The 16852-nt window shown below is 54.5% G+C and overlaps 1 protein-coding gene across 1 annotated transcript; it reads right to left on the reverse strand.

The window, feature by feature from the left end:
* Positions 1-546: 546 nt before the first annotated feature.
* LOC119094629 (BTB/POZ domain-containing protein 7) lies at positions 547-15536 on the reverse strand. The gene is made up of 12 exons (XM_037217714.1): positions 15421-15536; positions 11466-11661; positions 10314-10404; positions 9002-9219; positions 7781-8555; positions 6934-7117; positions 4817-5039; positions 4090-4183; positions 3466-3628; positions 2568-2749; positions 1712-1846; positions 547-919 (listed from the first exon to the last, which is right to left on the reverse strand). Exons 2-12 carry the CDS (start codon positions 11612-11614, stop codon positions 758-760), a joined length of 2376 nt encoding a protein of 791 aa, XP_037073609.1. The 5' UTR covers positions 11615-11661; positions 15421-15536; the 3' UTR covers positions 547-757.
* Positions 15537-16852: the final 1316 nt, after the last annotated feature.

Here is a 16852-nt window from a genome sequence, read left to right on the forward strand (position 1 = left end):
GGGTCCACGCTGCAGACCCCTGCGGCGAGCAAGGCCAATACCCGGGCAAAACCACGACAGACCGTGGAGCACAAACACATGACACGCACGCGTACGCACAAAACACACAGATATATATGTATAGGTATGAAAACTGCACACTATCACATCTGGGGCACAACGAAATCACCAGTGAACGCCGAGCGGTCAACAGAGCCGGGCGCGACAGGAGCGCGCCGGCATATTGCAGCTGGCAAAACGTGAATCACACGGCCGCTCGCGGGCCGGCGCCGGCGGCGGCGTCGCCCGGCGCTCCGGGTCTCCACCGGCGCTCGCCACTGACGCACCAGTGGTCCGCGCGCAGAGCGGGCGCACGAGCACGTGCGCGCAGCAGCCCGTCACCGTGAGAGGTAGAGCAGCTGTCTGTCGCGACAGGAGAGAGCGATCGGCACGAGCGCGCGCGCGCGCGGCCCACGCCTGCCGGCCGCCGGGCGGACCAGGCGCGCGCAGACGAGGGGAGAGGCGGCGCGCGGGCCCGCAGCCGGCCCGGGCGACGGCTTTGTACTCCTCCCGCGGCGCCGCGCACGCCGCCCGGCGCCGGCGGCGGCAGCGAATATGGCAGCAGGTAAGGCGCACAATGGATGAGATCTACAATGTGGTGATGTCGTCGTCGGCGGCGGCGTCGGTCGCGGCGGCGGCGGCGGCGGCGCGGTCGGCCGGACGTGGAGTCGCGTCACTGCAGGGTGCAGGTGCAGACGCACACGTCCGGCGCCGGCCGTCAGTGGCTCTGGTAGTGGCGCGTGCCGTCGCCCAGGTCCAGCTCCAGCTCGCGCTCGCGCATCTGGCGCAGCGAGCGCTGGCGCGGCAGCGTGCCCGTGGCCAGCGCCACGTCCGGCATGGTCGACAGGTGGCCCGGCTCGCGCAGGTTCAGCGCCTCCAGCTGCCGGCGCCACGGCGGCGTCATCCGCCGTCAACAGGCGGGACAGCGAGACGGGCAGGGGAGGGGGGGGGGGGGGGGGGGGGCAAAAACGGTGTGAGACAGCGCAGGCGGAGCGTGCGAGGGGGATACTCGTATCACTGCGTGGTTGGACACGCAACAGAAAGACCATGCGGTGCGAAAGGTGGACTGACATCCAACATGGTCACCCATGACGCGACGTGAACGATAGCAGCGACGGATCTATAATGGCCGTTGCTCCCATCACATGATTTATTAGCAACATACCAGAACGTGTGCTGTGCATACGTACATACGTGCATACGAAGTGTTGATGAACACTGAGTTGTGTTTACTACAGGAGGTGATAAACTACTTGCTGTGTTGTGTGCCATCATGCTTCAACAATTCGCAGTGACGGAATGTTCATACCACGTCCGAATCATAATCCCAAAGTTCCGGGATACAATCAGGAGAACCATACAGCATGTCAGCTAATCAATTTGCCATGAACATGGCTAGTAACTAATTCATATCAAATGATCGTCGATTAAGTAAATGTTACAAAAAAATCATCCCTATTACCTACTAACGTCACACGCCGCAGCCCCACGGCAAAAACCGGACCCACATCGACAAACCCATACCACCGCGGTGAAGCAAAGAATGCATCGCCAACGGACAGCAAAACACACAACGCAACGAAACATGTACTAAAAGTGCCGCCCCGCCGCTGGGGGAGACGGCCGTGCCGACGCCGCGCGCGGCGGTGCAGCCGGCGGCCGGCTGACTCACGTCCAGGGTGCGGAACTGGGCCGGCTCCGGCTCCGGGAAGGTGAGCAGGCAGTGCCGCGGCAGGTCGTTGGTGGAGCGCCACCGGCTGCCGGCCTGCGTCACAGTCAGCTGACCCTCGCTGCGCCGGCTCGCCTCCTGCGCGACATCGTAAAGGCGTGTCAGGGATAAAGGGACACTGCAGAGGCGTGTCAGGGATCAGGGACACTGCAGAGGCACGCCAGGGATCAGGGACACTGTAGAGGCGTGTCAGGGATCAGACACTGTAGAGGCATGTCAGAGATCAGGGGCACTACACAGGTGTGTCAGGGATCTGACACTGTAGAGGCATGTCAGAGATCAGGGACACTGTAGACGCGTGTCAGGGATCAGACACTGTAGAGGCATGTCAGAGATCAGGGACAATGCAGAGGCGTGTCAGGGATCAGGGGTACCGCGGAGGTGTGTCAGGGATCAGGGACACTGCAGAAGCGTGTCAGGGATCAGACACCACAGATGCATGTCAGAGATCGGTGTCACCGCAGAGGCGTGTCAGGGATCAGACACTGTAGAAGAATGTTAGGGATCAGACACCATGGAGGCATGTCAGCGATCAAGAGACGACTAACGCTCAGGGTATGGGACACTAAGGAGCCACGAATGGAGCGACCAAATCAGCCCAGCAATACAAACCACCCCACTACAACCCAGTCCCAAAAACAAGGCACAGCTGTGCAGTAGCACCGGCTCAGTACATCACACCCCAGCCGAACAGCAATGGAAAACACGTGTAATGATCCCGTGTTGCGGCGCAGCATCAGCCGTCCGGCAGCATCAGGCGCGCCCTGGTGGCCTCGGCGCGGGCGGGGCGGCGACTGACCTGCAGCACCCGCACCATACAGTCGGGCAGGCCGTACTCGCGCACCACCTGCAGGCCGACCTGGCGGCGCACGCGCGCCGGCGTCAGCAGCAGGCACGTGCTGGCGCGCTGGTAGAGGCCGGACGCCTGCAGCTCGCGCTGTCGCTGCAGCATCGCCGACAGGATGTCGGCCCGCGGCGCCACTGTAACGGAACGACGCTGTGACCAGGCATCATGAGGCACACGGGAAACGGGAACAGATGCGTGCTGGCGACAGGGCAGACGGGAGTAGAGATCAACCAGACGCTAGTCACGGAAAGGATGCAGGCTTATCATACAGAAGGAGGAGGGGGTCAAACTCCAGGATGGACAAAGTGAACAGGAATGAGGCACGCAAAATCACATATCACAAACAGGTCGAGGTCGAAGGTATGTCACAGTGAGGTCGAAAGAGCTCACGTCACAGGGAGGGTACGTAAGAGGGATACTGCACCACCTACGACGACACGAACAGACTCAACACTTCACCAACTCTGAAAGCAGTGTCAACACTCCACCAAGTCTGAACCGCTGATGTTATGTGTGAGTGTTTGCTCCAAAATAGGGCGTATCGCTGGGTTTCTTACACAAACAATTTCTAAAAGGATGATGATGACATGGGCCGTCTTCCTTCACATCAACTACCGCGAGCTCCTGTGGTGCCGACATGGCGCAAGGTACTAGCACATAAACGTAGACAATCACTTCTAACCCGACTGCCTAGCGGCGCCCACCATCAGGCCACACCACGCCATTTCGGCAGCACAACAGTCCGCGGCAGGCGACTTGAACCAGCCCTCCGACAACGCAGACAAGACCGACGCTTCATTCGGCCAGCGCTGTCGTCCGCCCGCCGGTGCTGGCTCGGACGGGGCCTCACCGGGAATATCGTCCTCGCCGGCAGAGGAGTCGGCGTCGGCGGCGCTTGCGTGCGCCTCGCCGTCCACCATGTACAGCGCGTCCGGGATCGTGGCCGCCACGCTGTGCTGGTAGTGGAACACGCCCGTACCGTACTCGTTGCCCAGGTGACTCTCGAGCATCGCCTGACGGCAGGACACTCATCAGACCGGGCAGGGCTCGGGGACGCACACCAGGCAGGGGAGGGTGGGGGCGGGGTGGGGAAACGGCGAGCGCCATATGGTAATATTTCTGACTCTGACCCATGTGGAGAACCCAGAGCTATTTTGTTTGCGGGGTACATTAAAAACACCATTGGGAACTCCGAATACAGCAGTTTTAACTATGTGACTTAATTGCTTTTTTTACGGCCCGCGATATTAATGAAAGCTATGTCATTCCAAGTTTCTGCCACTGGCAATCATCCATTATCACGTCAGATCGAAATGTGGCCATGCTTCCAACCCACGCATTACAAAATCACGCCATCTCGACGCAGCTCGGAACCACATGGACCACCAGCAGCGTCCCGAGCCACCCACCAATCCAACTTCGGCCTCCACAGAGCAAACTTGCCTGGTCACCCGCCGAGTCGAGGGCCACTCACCGATCTGACCTTGACCTCCTCCACGTAGGGCAGGAAGTAGCGCGGCCGCACGTACTCGCCGCGTTTTCGCTTGCCCCGGAACCAGGAGCGGGCCCTGTCGGCGCCGGAGGCGTGCGCTCAGAGGGCACCACTGGCTCGGGGGCGCTGGGGAGGGTCTGGACGGCCACAGGGTGCTGTCGACTCACGACACTAACAAAGTCGAGACGAACAGTGGCGTGTCAGGCAGTGGGCGGCGGTAACGCGCCTCTGGAAGCATCCCGCCGACATACCGGAAAGGGTGCAGCGAGACCGACCAACTCGCAGCGTCACGATCACAGAAGACTGGTGTTAGAGTCGACTGACTGCTGTCAATGGGGTTAGCTGGGACCTGCCAGTCAGATACTGCTCCACGACAGACTGGTGTTAGAGTTGACTGGCTGCTGTTGATGGGGTTAGCTGGGACCTGTCCGTCAGGCACTGCTCCACGACAGACTGGTATTAGAGTTGACTGGCTGCAGTCGATGGGGTTAACTGGGACCTGTCAGCCAGGCACTGTTCTACGACGCGTCACTTATGCTTCGCAACAGTTCCCATATGCAGCCGGTCAGACAAGCTGCCTTGCTCACAAGGTGCCGCCTCGCGGCAGCCATCACATACAGCCAGGCGGTCACTCTCCCCGAGCCGTCATCCCCGTCTGTCGCGCCCCGCTCCGGCGACAACCCCGGATCCCACCCCCGCCGCCACGCACCGGCTGCTGGTGTCCTCGCCGATCATGTGCGACGGCGGGATGCTGATGAGGCCGCGCCGGATGGCGGCTGTGACCGTGTCGTGGTCGACGGGCAGCAGGTGGTCGAGCCGCAGGTGCGGCAGCAGCGGCGCCATCACCTCGCGCAGCTCGGCGTCGCTCAGCTCGCGCCGCTTCACACCCTTCTTGGTCACAGAGTGGGCCGTGTGCGACAGCAGGTTCGGCTCTGTCGGCACAGTGACGGTGCTGCGGTGCTCAGCCGGCCTCCGGAGAACACCGGCCGACGATCGGCAACGGAGCGAGAGCGGAACACGGCCGGGCCACAAGACCGGGACCAGCGCGCCGACCCGAGGTCAGTGCCGCATTTTGTTAAAAGTTATCACCTACACAAGTTGTGCCGACTAGATGCTAATGTTATGCTGATCTATGTGCCTTTGCGTTGCAAGTCGTTCATTTCCATTTTTAGCCATAATTTTGCATCCATGTGCAGAATTGTATAGCACAGCAAGTTTGATGGCGAAGTAAAGCAACCTATTTGTATCTTGAATTGTAAATCTACATCGTTCAGTAGTTAAGTTCACGCACAGATTCTGCTAACCAATTCTAATCCATTTAAGACCCGCACAAAGAAACGATTTTTTGCGCAATCCCCGAATAACTTGTGCGTACGGAGCTAACGTTGTCCTACAAACACATAACACAAATAGTTCCATCTGACATTAATAACCGCGTCATTCACAGCAGTGGCACAATTACGGGCTGTTTTGACTTTGTTGAATGGCACGGCCATATTGAAAAAGCTCACAACACATCCGTCGTCAACACTGTTAGTTTGCATACAACGCCTCGTCTTTCTGAGGCCGTCCTCAGGTGCTAATGGGCCCTCTGAAGCATCTGAGAATGCCATTCCATATCCTGTACTAACAACTCATCCCAAATATCCGAATATCAAACGGTGCTAATTGGCCCTCTGAAGCATCTGAGAACGCTACTCCATATCCTGTATTAACACTTCATCCCAAATATCCAAATATCACACGGTGCTAATTGGCCCTCTGAAGCATCTGAGAACGCTACTCCATATCCTGTACTAACACCTCATCCCAAATATTCCGAAGACTATACCTCCACCTACGGAATGGTAGTGATGGTAGTCGCTCCTTGGAACACTGACATGGGTGGTGTAAAGATATAATTTTCCATCAGCGCCGTCTATAGATGCTTTTTGCGGGATTCTCCGCGATCAAATATGCGCGTCTCAGTGTATCTGCAAGGCCTTTCCCTATCTTGAATTCGGCTTCAACTTTGGCTGCTGGATCTTACGGGACTCAGGTCAACATGCAGCGTATTACATTTGTTCAAAGCAAATCCTGGATGAGAGCTGTCCAATCTTCCAAATGTATGTCTCGGAAGTACAGTTATTCGCATAGACCGCAACAGCTTAACCGCACACCAGCACGGCATGAAGCACTTATGTCAACCTATTGACTACCAGTTACAACCAAAAACGTAGTGACATGGTGACAACCTGGTGACTACATCAGCTACATTATGGTGGTAAGGTTTGACAAGCTGATTTTGATGAGACGTATTGCCCTCTGGCATTCGGCAGGCCCCAGATGACCAAATGCTGTGAATGCTCATGCGCTGAGCAAACTTTCTGCACGCCCAAGGATCCGAATATTATGTCCTATGCTGCTGCATTACAGTCCACCCCACTCATCATCTACTGGGATACAGCAATTCTTTGTGTATTTTGCGAGAATACTTTGGATTTGACATTCTACACAAGGGGCTGCTTGGTCAGGACTCATATTGCCCGTTGTGGAGGAAAACCCGAAAACACTCCTGAAAACGGGATCCGTTATATGCTGCGAAAGTATCTTCCAGGACCCCATGCTCATTTGCAAGCTTTGTCGTGAGATCCCCTGTGTCTGGGGGCCTACATTTCAGGTTTCCGGGCTCGGCTCAAGCTTCACGCCGTGACACACTAGCTCAAATCCCATGTTGAGACGCAGGATCAGCCCGCCGCCCCGCTCTCGGTGGCACTGCTCGGCGGAGGCGTCGACCGCTCTCGCCGCGGGCTGCGCCGCGAGCGCGCAGCTGGCGGCGCCACGCACCTCGCTCCTCCATGCGTCTGACCAGCTGGTGCTCGCTCCAGCGGATGATGCCCTGCAGGATCTCCAGCTCGCTGGCCTGCACGAAGTCGGAGCTGACGACAGCCGCCAGCTGCGACAGCGACAGCTCGTGCAGCGACGGCGTGCAGACCACTGCGCTGAACTCCTCGCACAGAAACTGCAGCGCCTGAGGTCGCACCGGAGCCGTGTCAGAGGGCGCGCACGGGCGGGAGGCGGGCCGGGGTACAGTAGCTGCCTCGGCTGACCCCAGACGGGAGGGCCGGGATCATCGCAGGGGGGCCGCAGCGGACTCCGGGGCGTGGAACACGACACACGATGAGGCGGAGGACGCGTACGTCAGCACGGTCAGCATAGTGAGCTTCCCTGCCAAGCACGGATGAGTGGTCAAAGCTAAGCACTAATGCTATACTGCTCAAAGCTTGAGGGGTTCAAGTATCGGCAGAGGTTAAGGAACGTAGGGATGAGTGGCGGGGCACATGTGTTTCATGAAAGCGTAACAGTAAATCAGTTATATGAGTAATGCAATAATTGGCTTGAAAACTGGGTGACTGTCTCCTTTTTCTATCTTTTCCATGTCCCATGCAGCTGGAAGTAGAGAGGAGTGGGTGGGAGGAGCTGGCAAGAGCCAGCACAGCAGTCAGTGAGACAACAAAGTTGAGCGAACGGCACAGCAAATGCCTTTGCTAAATGCCAGCAAACGCCCAACGGGGCAACGACCGAAAAGAGCATGTCCAAAACGTAACTTGTTCGAAACGCATCCGCCCCAACCGGCCATTGGCATCCAGCACCGTCACAGAGCGCCCGCGCGCCGCCGCCGGCAGCCGCTCACCTGGCGGTGCACCCACTGCGAGCCGTGCGGTTCTGCCGACCAGCGCAGGATGCGGGGCAGGCTTTCCACGCAGAGCGCCTCCAGGATCAGGTCCTCGCTGGCCTGCGTCAGCACGTCCAGCTCGACGAACCGCCCGATCTGGTACAGCTCCACCGCCTCGTCCACCAGGCTGATGGGCCGGCACACGCTCGGCTCGCTGCTACTGTGCAGGATCAGGCTCAGGTCCACCGTGTCCATGTACATGATGCGCAGCAGCACGTAGGCGTAGCGGCGCGGCAGCACCGTCTCGTCGAGCTCGATGCGGATGGGCGCCTTGCCACGCGCGCGCTCGCCGCCCGCCTCGCTCAGCTTCATGCGCCGGTCGATGAACGCCTTGAAAAAGGGGCTGCGCGCGCTCAGGATGGCCTTGTGGCAGGGCAACTCGAACGAGTGCGGATGCGCGTCGTGCGCGCCGCCGCCGGCCGGCCGGAACACGAGCAGCGCGTCGGCCAGGTCGGCCGTCTCCAGCAGGTACTTCATGTCGCGCTCGAGCGGCGCCGGCGCGCCGAATTCGGCCTCCAGCTGCGCCAACACGTCCAGCTGGCGGCGCCGGCCGGCGCCCGCCGACAGCAGGCCCGAGCAGTTGAGCTCGCCGCAGTACAGGTACTGCAGCAGCGCGTTCAGCAGCTCCGGGTCCACGCCGGCCGTGCGGATCCGGACGGGCACGGGCGCGCCCGGTCGCGGCTGGTCCTTCAGCAGCTTGCGGAAGTAGGGGCAGCGCGCGCTCAGGATCGACCTGGTGGTGGCGGAAGGGCGTCACACGCCTCTGAGCGTGCCTCTGGAGGGGCGGCGCTGTGGCTGTCCACTGTTGAAGCCGGATGCACCCCGGACGACCACATATCGGTGAGGAACAGGACACAGACGAAGCTGGCCTACGTCATCGGTCACGTGTAACACACAGGCACTGGCTTAGTCATCTGAATTAACAGTTAAATATATATTAACTTTCTAGGCGCAACAAGAACATCAGCTAAATCCAATCATTTACCAACTATTCCTATTGACACACCTCACACGCTATCAACTCACGTACGGATAATCCGTCAGGCAACACTCAAAATCGCTAGCGTAAGGTAACATCACAAAGTTGGAACACCCCAAGCCGTCATCCCTGCACTGTAATTTCAGAGCACTGGCCCGTGAGCGAGCGCGTCCATCCGTCTGTGGCCTGGCGCCACTGACCTGTGCACGGAGAAGACACAGCCCTGGTAGACGAGGTCGACGTCGGCACAGTAGCGGCTCTGGTACAGCTCGCACAGGTCCTGCTGGCAGGAGGAAGCCAGCGGCCGGGCGGCGGCCGCGCTCTGCGCCAGCTCGCGCATCAGACCCAGCGCCCGGTACTCCTCGTTGAGGGCGCGCACGTCCCGCGCCGGCCAGTCGCAGATGTACTCCCGGATCACCTGCGCACACGTGCAGAGCTGGCTCAGCCGCCGCCGGCCGACGGCGGGACAGCTGACGCGCACGGCCCCCGCCACAGCCGGCCGCCACAAGAAACCCGGTCACAGTCCCCAGGTGCACCCCTATGGCTGGGGTCAGGTGGCCGACATACGCGAGTTGGGCGAGTCAGCTGACGTGTGCGGTCTGGACTAGTCGTGTAGTGCAAACACAGTCTCAACCGGCCAGCTGCCGCACCCGGTCTCGGTTAGCCAATCCGCACACACGCATGCGCGCACACGCGCGGCCTTGGACAGAGGCAGTCGCGGTGCACGTCGCCGTCACATTCCCACATCACTCACGACATGCTGCCTCTGCGCTTGATTTATGACGAAGGCAGCGAGCCAAGCGGGGCCGTCTCAGCGTCAACGCCCGATAAGGACAACCGGGGCACAAACCTGATTTTCAGCGTCAGGTTAACACGCATGAAGCCCAAAAACGCGAATGAGCCCAGGCTTTCATGCCCATATAAGCAAGGTGAGAAATTTGCCACTGGAATGGCTCACGTCGGAGGTGGCATTTCGACAAGACGCGGAAACTGTCTAGTGACTCGTAAGCCAGCTATTCACCGTTAACGCAGAGCCTTGACGTGAGCAACGGCTGGAGCACACCAAACCCAACCGCTTCCATGCTCTATTGAGCCGGAACTGGCAGGCCTCTTATCGGATGGAGAGACAATGGAGGACGACACCCTTTCAGAGAACTTCGGACACCCCACGACATAAGCCCACAGGACACCCCACCCGACCCACCAGACCCGGCTTCGCACCACATACCGCCCAAGGAGGGGTCTGGCGAGGGCTTCTTGCTCAAATAGCGGATTTTCGATTTGTGCTGTGTGTTATACGTTGCGTGAGGGGCGTGCGTACTATTCGTGTGCATTTTATGCTATCAATCACCTTACTAGCTCCGCCTGTAGTGGTTCGACGTAGAACCGTGACAGCCAATCCGTGTATAGAGTTCGATTCCAATGCAATACAACACACTGTGTCGCGCGGTCCTCACCCCAGCCCGCATCGTTCCGTGTTGCCCCGCAGCAGGCGGCTCGCCGCGCCCCTACCTTGGCGTGGTCCTGCGTCTTGTGGTGACGCCGCCGCCGGCCCAGCCGTCGACGCAGCGTCGCGAAGCCGCCGATCTTCTTCTTGTCGCGGCTGGAGCACGGCCAGAACGGGGTCACACTCGGCACCGGGCCGTCCCGTAAGGACCGCGTCATCCCGGCACCGGGCCGCCCTTCACGGACTGGCTCACCTCGGCACTGGGCCATCCCGCAAGGACCGCGTCATCCAGGCACTGGGCCGTCCTACACGGACTGGCTCACATCGGCACTGGGCCACTCCGCAAGGACCGGGTCACCCCGACACCGGGCCACCCCGCAAGGACCAGGTCACGTCGGCACCGGGCCACCCCGCAAGGACCGGGTCACCCCGACACCGGGCCGCCCGACACGGACTGGCTCACCTCGGCACTGGGCCATCCCGCAAGGACTGGGTCACCTCAACACAGGGCCACCCCGCAAGGACCGGGTCACCCCGACACCGGGCCACCCCGCAAGGACCAGGTCACGTCGGCACCGGGTCACCCCGCAAGGACCGGGTCACCCCGACACCGGGCCACCCCGCGAGGACCGGGTCACCTCGGCTGCGGAGCACCCCGCGCCGCATGACTGATGACCACGAGTAGGCCCACTGAGCGGCTATCAGGGGGGAGGGGGGGGGGGGGGAGACGGCACTAGCAGGGCACGATATTGCGACGCTCCCCGTCCGCAGCCAGCACGGCAACGTCGCATTATCGGAGGATCGGAGGAGGTCGAGATCCGATGTGCGGAATGTCCGCCCCAACGTACGACTTGGAGTTTTGTCACAGATTACGAGTTCATTGCCTCGATTTTGCTCAACCTGAGAAGCTATGCACACTGTAGTTAATATCACGGTGAGCGAACTGATGTTGTGCTCTGAACTCCACTGCCTCGGAAAAATCTGCTCAACGATGGTTGACGCTGTAGGTCCATAAATGGTTTGGGGAAATTTGACTGAACGTCGCCGCATGAAAATGACAAAATGGTCTACACATGGCTACTTGCGAAATATCCTAAAGTACCATAAGTCCCGCCAAACAGCAAGCAGTCCCCCCCCCACCCCAACCCACCTTACCCTCCCCATCTCCTGCCTGCCCGTCCCCACGCCCGACCATACGGGCGTCGGCCAGCGCCTACCTGAGCCGCTTCTGGTAGGCGGGCGTGAGGACACTGCCGCTGCTGCTGGCCTTGACATGGTACTGGGAGGGGAAGGGCGCGGCGGCGCCGCCGCCCAGGCCGTGCTGCAGGTGCAGCGCCGACGGCACGGAGCTGTGCGCCTGCCCCATGGCGGCCGGCCTCGGAGCGCGGCTCAGGTGCGGCGCATCGCTCTCCGCTGCCAGGACATCGCCACACTGGTCAGCAGCAGCACAACATAGCTCAAGTGTGGTGCCATGACTGTTGGGCAGCTAGGCGTCACATAATACAGATCACGTGCTGAGTGTCACCTGTTTGGGAGCGGGGTTATGGCATCACGGTACGGGTCAGGTCCAGCGCATTCTTATTTGATGACCCAGGGTGTGACATTACAACACTTCACACTTAGTGTGTGGTTCCTTCCTGGATGGGGAGCAGAAGCATGACATCACAGCATGGCTCAGGCATAGTACACTGCTGGTTGGGAAGCAGGGGTGTTGGGTCACAGCATGGCTCTGGTGCAGTACATTGCTGGCTGGGAAGCAGGGGTGTTGGGTCACAGCATGGCTCAGGTACAGTATATTGGTGGTTGGGAAGCAGGTGTCTTAGTTCACAGCATGGCTCTGGTGCAGTACATTGCTGGTTGGACAGCATGGGCTTTAGGTCACAGGATGGCTCCCTGGCAATATGTTATCATCTGGCAGCACAAGTGGCATCATATCCTGAACAAATTGGGAATTTTGTGGGTATGCCTCAGTCACTGCAAATGGCTATCTGTCTAGTGCACTCTATCCAGCCTCTCAAAACAACTGGACACAATAGGTGTGATGAAATCACAAAAGCATGGACCAGGAGCAGTCCAGTGGCATACATTCTGATTCAGATGTGAATAAAATTCCTCCCCAGATGTAGGATAATGTGATGAACATATTGAAGAGGATAAGCATTTTAAATACCAGCTGTGCAACACCAGAAAGGAGCTGTCTGGCTTTGCACCATCTAAAAGCATGTGATGTGAAATAAGCATCATGTGTAACTATAAAGCTAGTGATGGGCCTGTACCATATGATTGCAACATTAAAGTGGAGTCCATTACAAGTGCAATTACTAACAGTTCACATAACTTTGGAATGGTAACAAACATACCTATGGATTTGTCAGACACATGCAAATTCTTTAGGGATAAAAACACAGAAGATGAGTGGAAAGCAAGCTGCATCATTAATTTGACAGACAAGCCAAACTTTGATAGAAAGAAAACCAACTGCAACCAAGCTTGAAAATGAAGAAACAAAGTTGTTTGCAAAATTACCTGGCCATTTGTAAAAAAACAAACTTGAAAACATTCAAACCCTTGCTAACTGATCTGACAAAATTGGTGGACACCAATGAACCTTAACTTGTATTGCATTTGGAACTGGAACTAGAAATTTGCTATTCTGTGCCAAGTTTGACACAGCCTTGGCAGCCAACCATTCAAATAATAGATGTTACAATATTGGAGATTGGTGTGAATGGCGGAAATAATGGGAAAATATTACCAGAAAAATACATGCTAAGCAAGATTTGATCAAGATGTTTTGGTGCTGGAAAATTGGGTTAATTCAGGACCCTATGTGTTCATGTTGTGAAAGTGTTTTTGCTCAAATAGCCATTGTACAGGCTGCTTTTAAGTTTATTTAACACCATCTCCAGTGAGACACCCCAGCTTGGCATTTACACAAACTTGACTTATCATCAGAGAATATGCCTAACACTGCCCAAGCAGTGTCAGTAACTAAGATTTTAAGGCATACTTAATTACCCATGAAATAACAAATGCTGGCATGTTAGTAAGCTGTGCAGGCCTACATACTTAGCTACACCATGTATGCATTTTGCTTGAGACATCAAACTTAGAGAACAGCTTGGCTGGTTGGGCATACAATGGCCTTCCTAAAAAATATGTGATCTCCAACTGGTTTATGATCAGAATTGTTCAATGGTGCCATGAAACATGTGATCAGTTTCCAACCTAGGTGATTTGATTTCCATAACGCACACTTAATGGACACAAGAACATTTACACATTGCTTTAGGAATTTACTTTGCAAGCAGAGGCAAAATTATTATACAACTATTTCTCCAAATGCATTATTCTGAATGCATGCAACCCACAGGCCATATGCACAGTTAGGATGCAGGTGAAGTATGGATCAGAGGAGTTGTAATGAAACTTCAACAATGCCTTTAATAAAGTATCACACCTCGCTAGTTGTCTTTTACTGAGGCATCCATGTCATTTAGAACAAACAGTTGGTGATTGGTCACCCTCCAAACAAAGTAAAACCCATATTTGTTTTCTTACAACAGGCATAGCTTGCCAAGGTGGTTCCAAACCAATCGGTACTTGTAACAGAACCGAAAGACACCTAAGAAGTTACACAACTGCCACCAAAATATCTGAATTCCCTGGGTCATGCACCCTGAAAGATTATAGTTCTTAGATGAGCCTCCTTAAAATAAACATGAAATGACCACCAATGGCAAAAGTATTGTCTGGTCAGCTGGTGCTCACAAAGTTTTGTAAGTTAGCTTTGGAGACCATTGTTCCCTTGCTTAAGCCCACAGTATCAGTCCCCCACTTGTCACCCTAGACAGGCAATCCAGTTATCACACAGCAGGACAGCATGATGTACAAACAGGCTACACCATGTCCAGTCATGATTGTTACAGGCAGACTTTTCCAGGTGCAATTTAGAAGCACCAGGTGATGCCAAAATATGCAAAAAGCATGGTGTCATGGTTTTTTAATCTGTATTCTAAGGACCTTAGACACATTAGTTTTGTGCAAAAGGAATATGATGCATATCATCATTATCTTTTATTGAATTATCTATGGATTGTACATGCACCAGTATAGGCAACAAGTTATGTATGACTAGTCTTTAGTGACAATAATCATGTACTGCATAAGTTTTCATCAGAACATTGAGCTAAACCACTCAGAACACAAGGTACTGTACCCCTGAATTGCCATTGCAGGGTAAGTTATGTACAAGCAGGCTTTGTGAAAGTAGCTTTATGGCACAAATATTATCTGGCCACTGATTTGCTCTTGAATTGAATGAAAGCTAACAAAAGGAAGCACCCTTTTCAATAAAAAAGCTATCAGAAGACACCTACATCATGAAATGCTTTGCTCTTGTAATGCTTCTGTTGTCAATGCCTGATACACCTGATTAAATTGCTATGTTACCTTTCTTTGTACATTCAGTGTGACATCATAGTCAATATGATAATGGTTTAGCCCAGATGCTTTGCCCAATCTGAAGAATTCATCAAATCACAGTATCACAAGCTCATAAGCCACAGCAACACCTGTATATATCCAACCATGGCATCATAAATGTTCATGGTTAACATCAATACTAATACCATGATTTTATATGAAGGCTGGTATTTAGAGAAATGCCTTACATCTGAACTTGGTTCTCACCAGACAAAGATCTGACTGCTGCTGTGCACCTTCCCTAACAGCTTGGACACAGAGTAATCATCAGGGATGTAATGCTGGATTAATTCCTGACATAAGCAGCTGTGAAGCCAGAAAAACTCCTAACCAAAAGCCACTAGGCTCACACTAACTATGAATCTTTTGATCAGCCTACACATCCTTCTCACATTTGCTTGAGAACATCCAGGAAGTGGTCATTATACCTTACTTGGCTATGAACTAATGAAGGGCACTACCTATCAAACTTTCTGATATCTGAGGTCAATATATCGAAATGCTAACCAAGGTATCCCACAAAAGCAACATTCCTTAAAATCAAAATTGCATGGACAAGAATGAGGAGCCTGCACTTGAACGATGCTTCCCTTTCTAAACCTGTGATGCGTCCGATATAAATTCGTGCTAGAGTTTACTCATCTGGGCGGCAGATAAGGCAGATAAATGGCTAGACTGACTTCTTACCTTCTGAGAGAATATTTATTTCTTCTGGAGTAAAGCAGTGATGTCACAGAGTTTCTACGTTTTCAACAATAATTTCTAGAAAACACACCAGGCTTTTCCACCCATCCAACAACTGGCACCTGAACCACCTAATTATAACAGTTAGACGAGTGCGGCGAGTGTGGCGCACAACATTGCAGGGCAGCCATTCTTGTGACGTTGAAAGCCAAATTGCACAGAAATTCTCAGCAAATGTGGCTTTATAATTCAAACAACTCAAAAACATAAGCAGTATACTATGAAAATTTAACTTCTGAGTTTGTAGAAATATGAGACAAATTATGCTTGTGTTATGCCACCACTATCAGCCTCAGAGCTTGCAGCGACATCTATTAACTGTATGAACTACTATCAAGCTAAGGTTATTTATTTCACCTATAGATGTCGGAGTAAAAGGCCGTTGTCCTCCAGTAACGTAGCACCCGGAGTCTGTGGCTCTCTCCCTGCCATTGCCAAACGGCGCAATCCTTTTCTTTTGTGTCTCGATATGCAACGAGCTTTTTTCGCCCAAATGATTCGCCCAAATGAGCGAAGCTGACATTCCATCAAATACAAAAATGACCCTTGAGAAGTTTTTGATCTTCAAAGGAGCAAGGAACCGGCCAACTGAGTGCGTGTCATCAACTCAGGGCGTAAAAATGGACAACTTCGAGCCCTCAGATCATTGGGAAGGTCTACAAACGAAGGTTAGGGTTCCATGAGCGGACCAAAAAATACTCTGCTTCATTGGAAGGCTGTGATTGGAAGAATTCTGGAACTCACTGCATTGTCCAGAGCGCCTACGAACTTTACTGTTGACTTGATCCTGGCACTCCGATGCTGAAAAGGGTAGGTGCTGGACACCAGAAATTGTCTGTAGCAGTGCCGGAGACTGCGAAGCCGAGGCTTCCATTTCTGCGAACTCGAATTTAGGTGCCTTTCAGACTGAACAAAACTTTTTTAAGGCTTTTGAAGAAATTCAGTACTGTTTTAGTCCTAAGAAGAGTTGATCAGAGATAAGCGTTACTACTGATCAGCACCGTAATGAACATCGCATGTGTAGAAACGCCTGAAATGCAAAATTCCCAAACTTTCAACACGGGTGGTGACCGTGCTACCACGTGCCTGCGCTCTGCGATAGTGGGAGTGGTAGTGACGCGGGTTTTCTCGCAACTTCTCAGCGCTGACTTTAGTTCTTTGTAGCTCTGGAAGCCATTGACCGATTCCATCCACCCGCGATGCAATCGGTAGGTACTCCCGGATCGGCCTGGAAAGTGGATTGTTTGGGGTGCTTTTGGCCACGATAGTATCACAGGCCAGGCGATATGTACTGTATTGTATGGTCAAACTGCTATGGTCCACGTTTGGTGGTCGTTATCGTAGCCCGGTCAAAGATGAATCAAAACAAAAACCC

The sequence above is a fragment of the Pollicipes pollicipes genome, unplaced genomic scaffold (assembly GCF_011947565.3).
Source record: "Pollicipes pollicipes isolate AB1234 unplaced genomic scaffold, Ppol_2.1 Scaffold_4002;HRSCAF=4701_pilon_pilon_pilon, whole genome shotgun sequence".
NCBI classification, from domain to species: Eukaryota; Metazoa; Arthropoda; class Thecostraca; order Pollicipedomorpha; family Pollicipedidae; genus Pollicipes; species Pollicipes pollicipes.

Bases quoted from the DNA above. Each gene is read 5' to 3' on its own strand.
- LOC119094629 (XM_037217714.1), bottom strand. From the start codon at position 11,614: ATGGGGCAGGCGCACAGCTCCGTGCCGTCGGCGCTGCACCTGCAGCAC. The intron at 10,405-11,465 runs GTAGGCGCTGGC...GCCGTGCTCCAG, and splicing joins GCCTACCAGAAGCGGCTCAG to CCGCGACAAGAAGAAGATCG. The intron at 4,184-4,816 runs GTGCGTGGCGGC...CGGCGCCGACAG, and splicing joins GGCGAGGACACCAGCAGCCG to GGCCCGCTCCTGGTTCCGGG.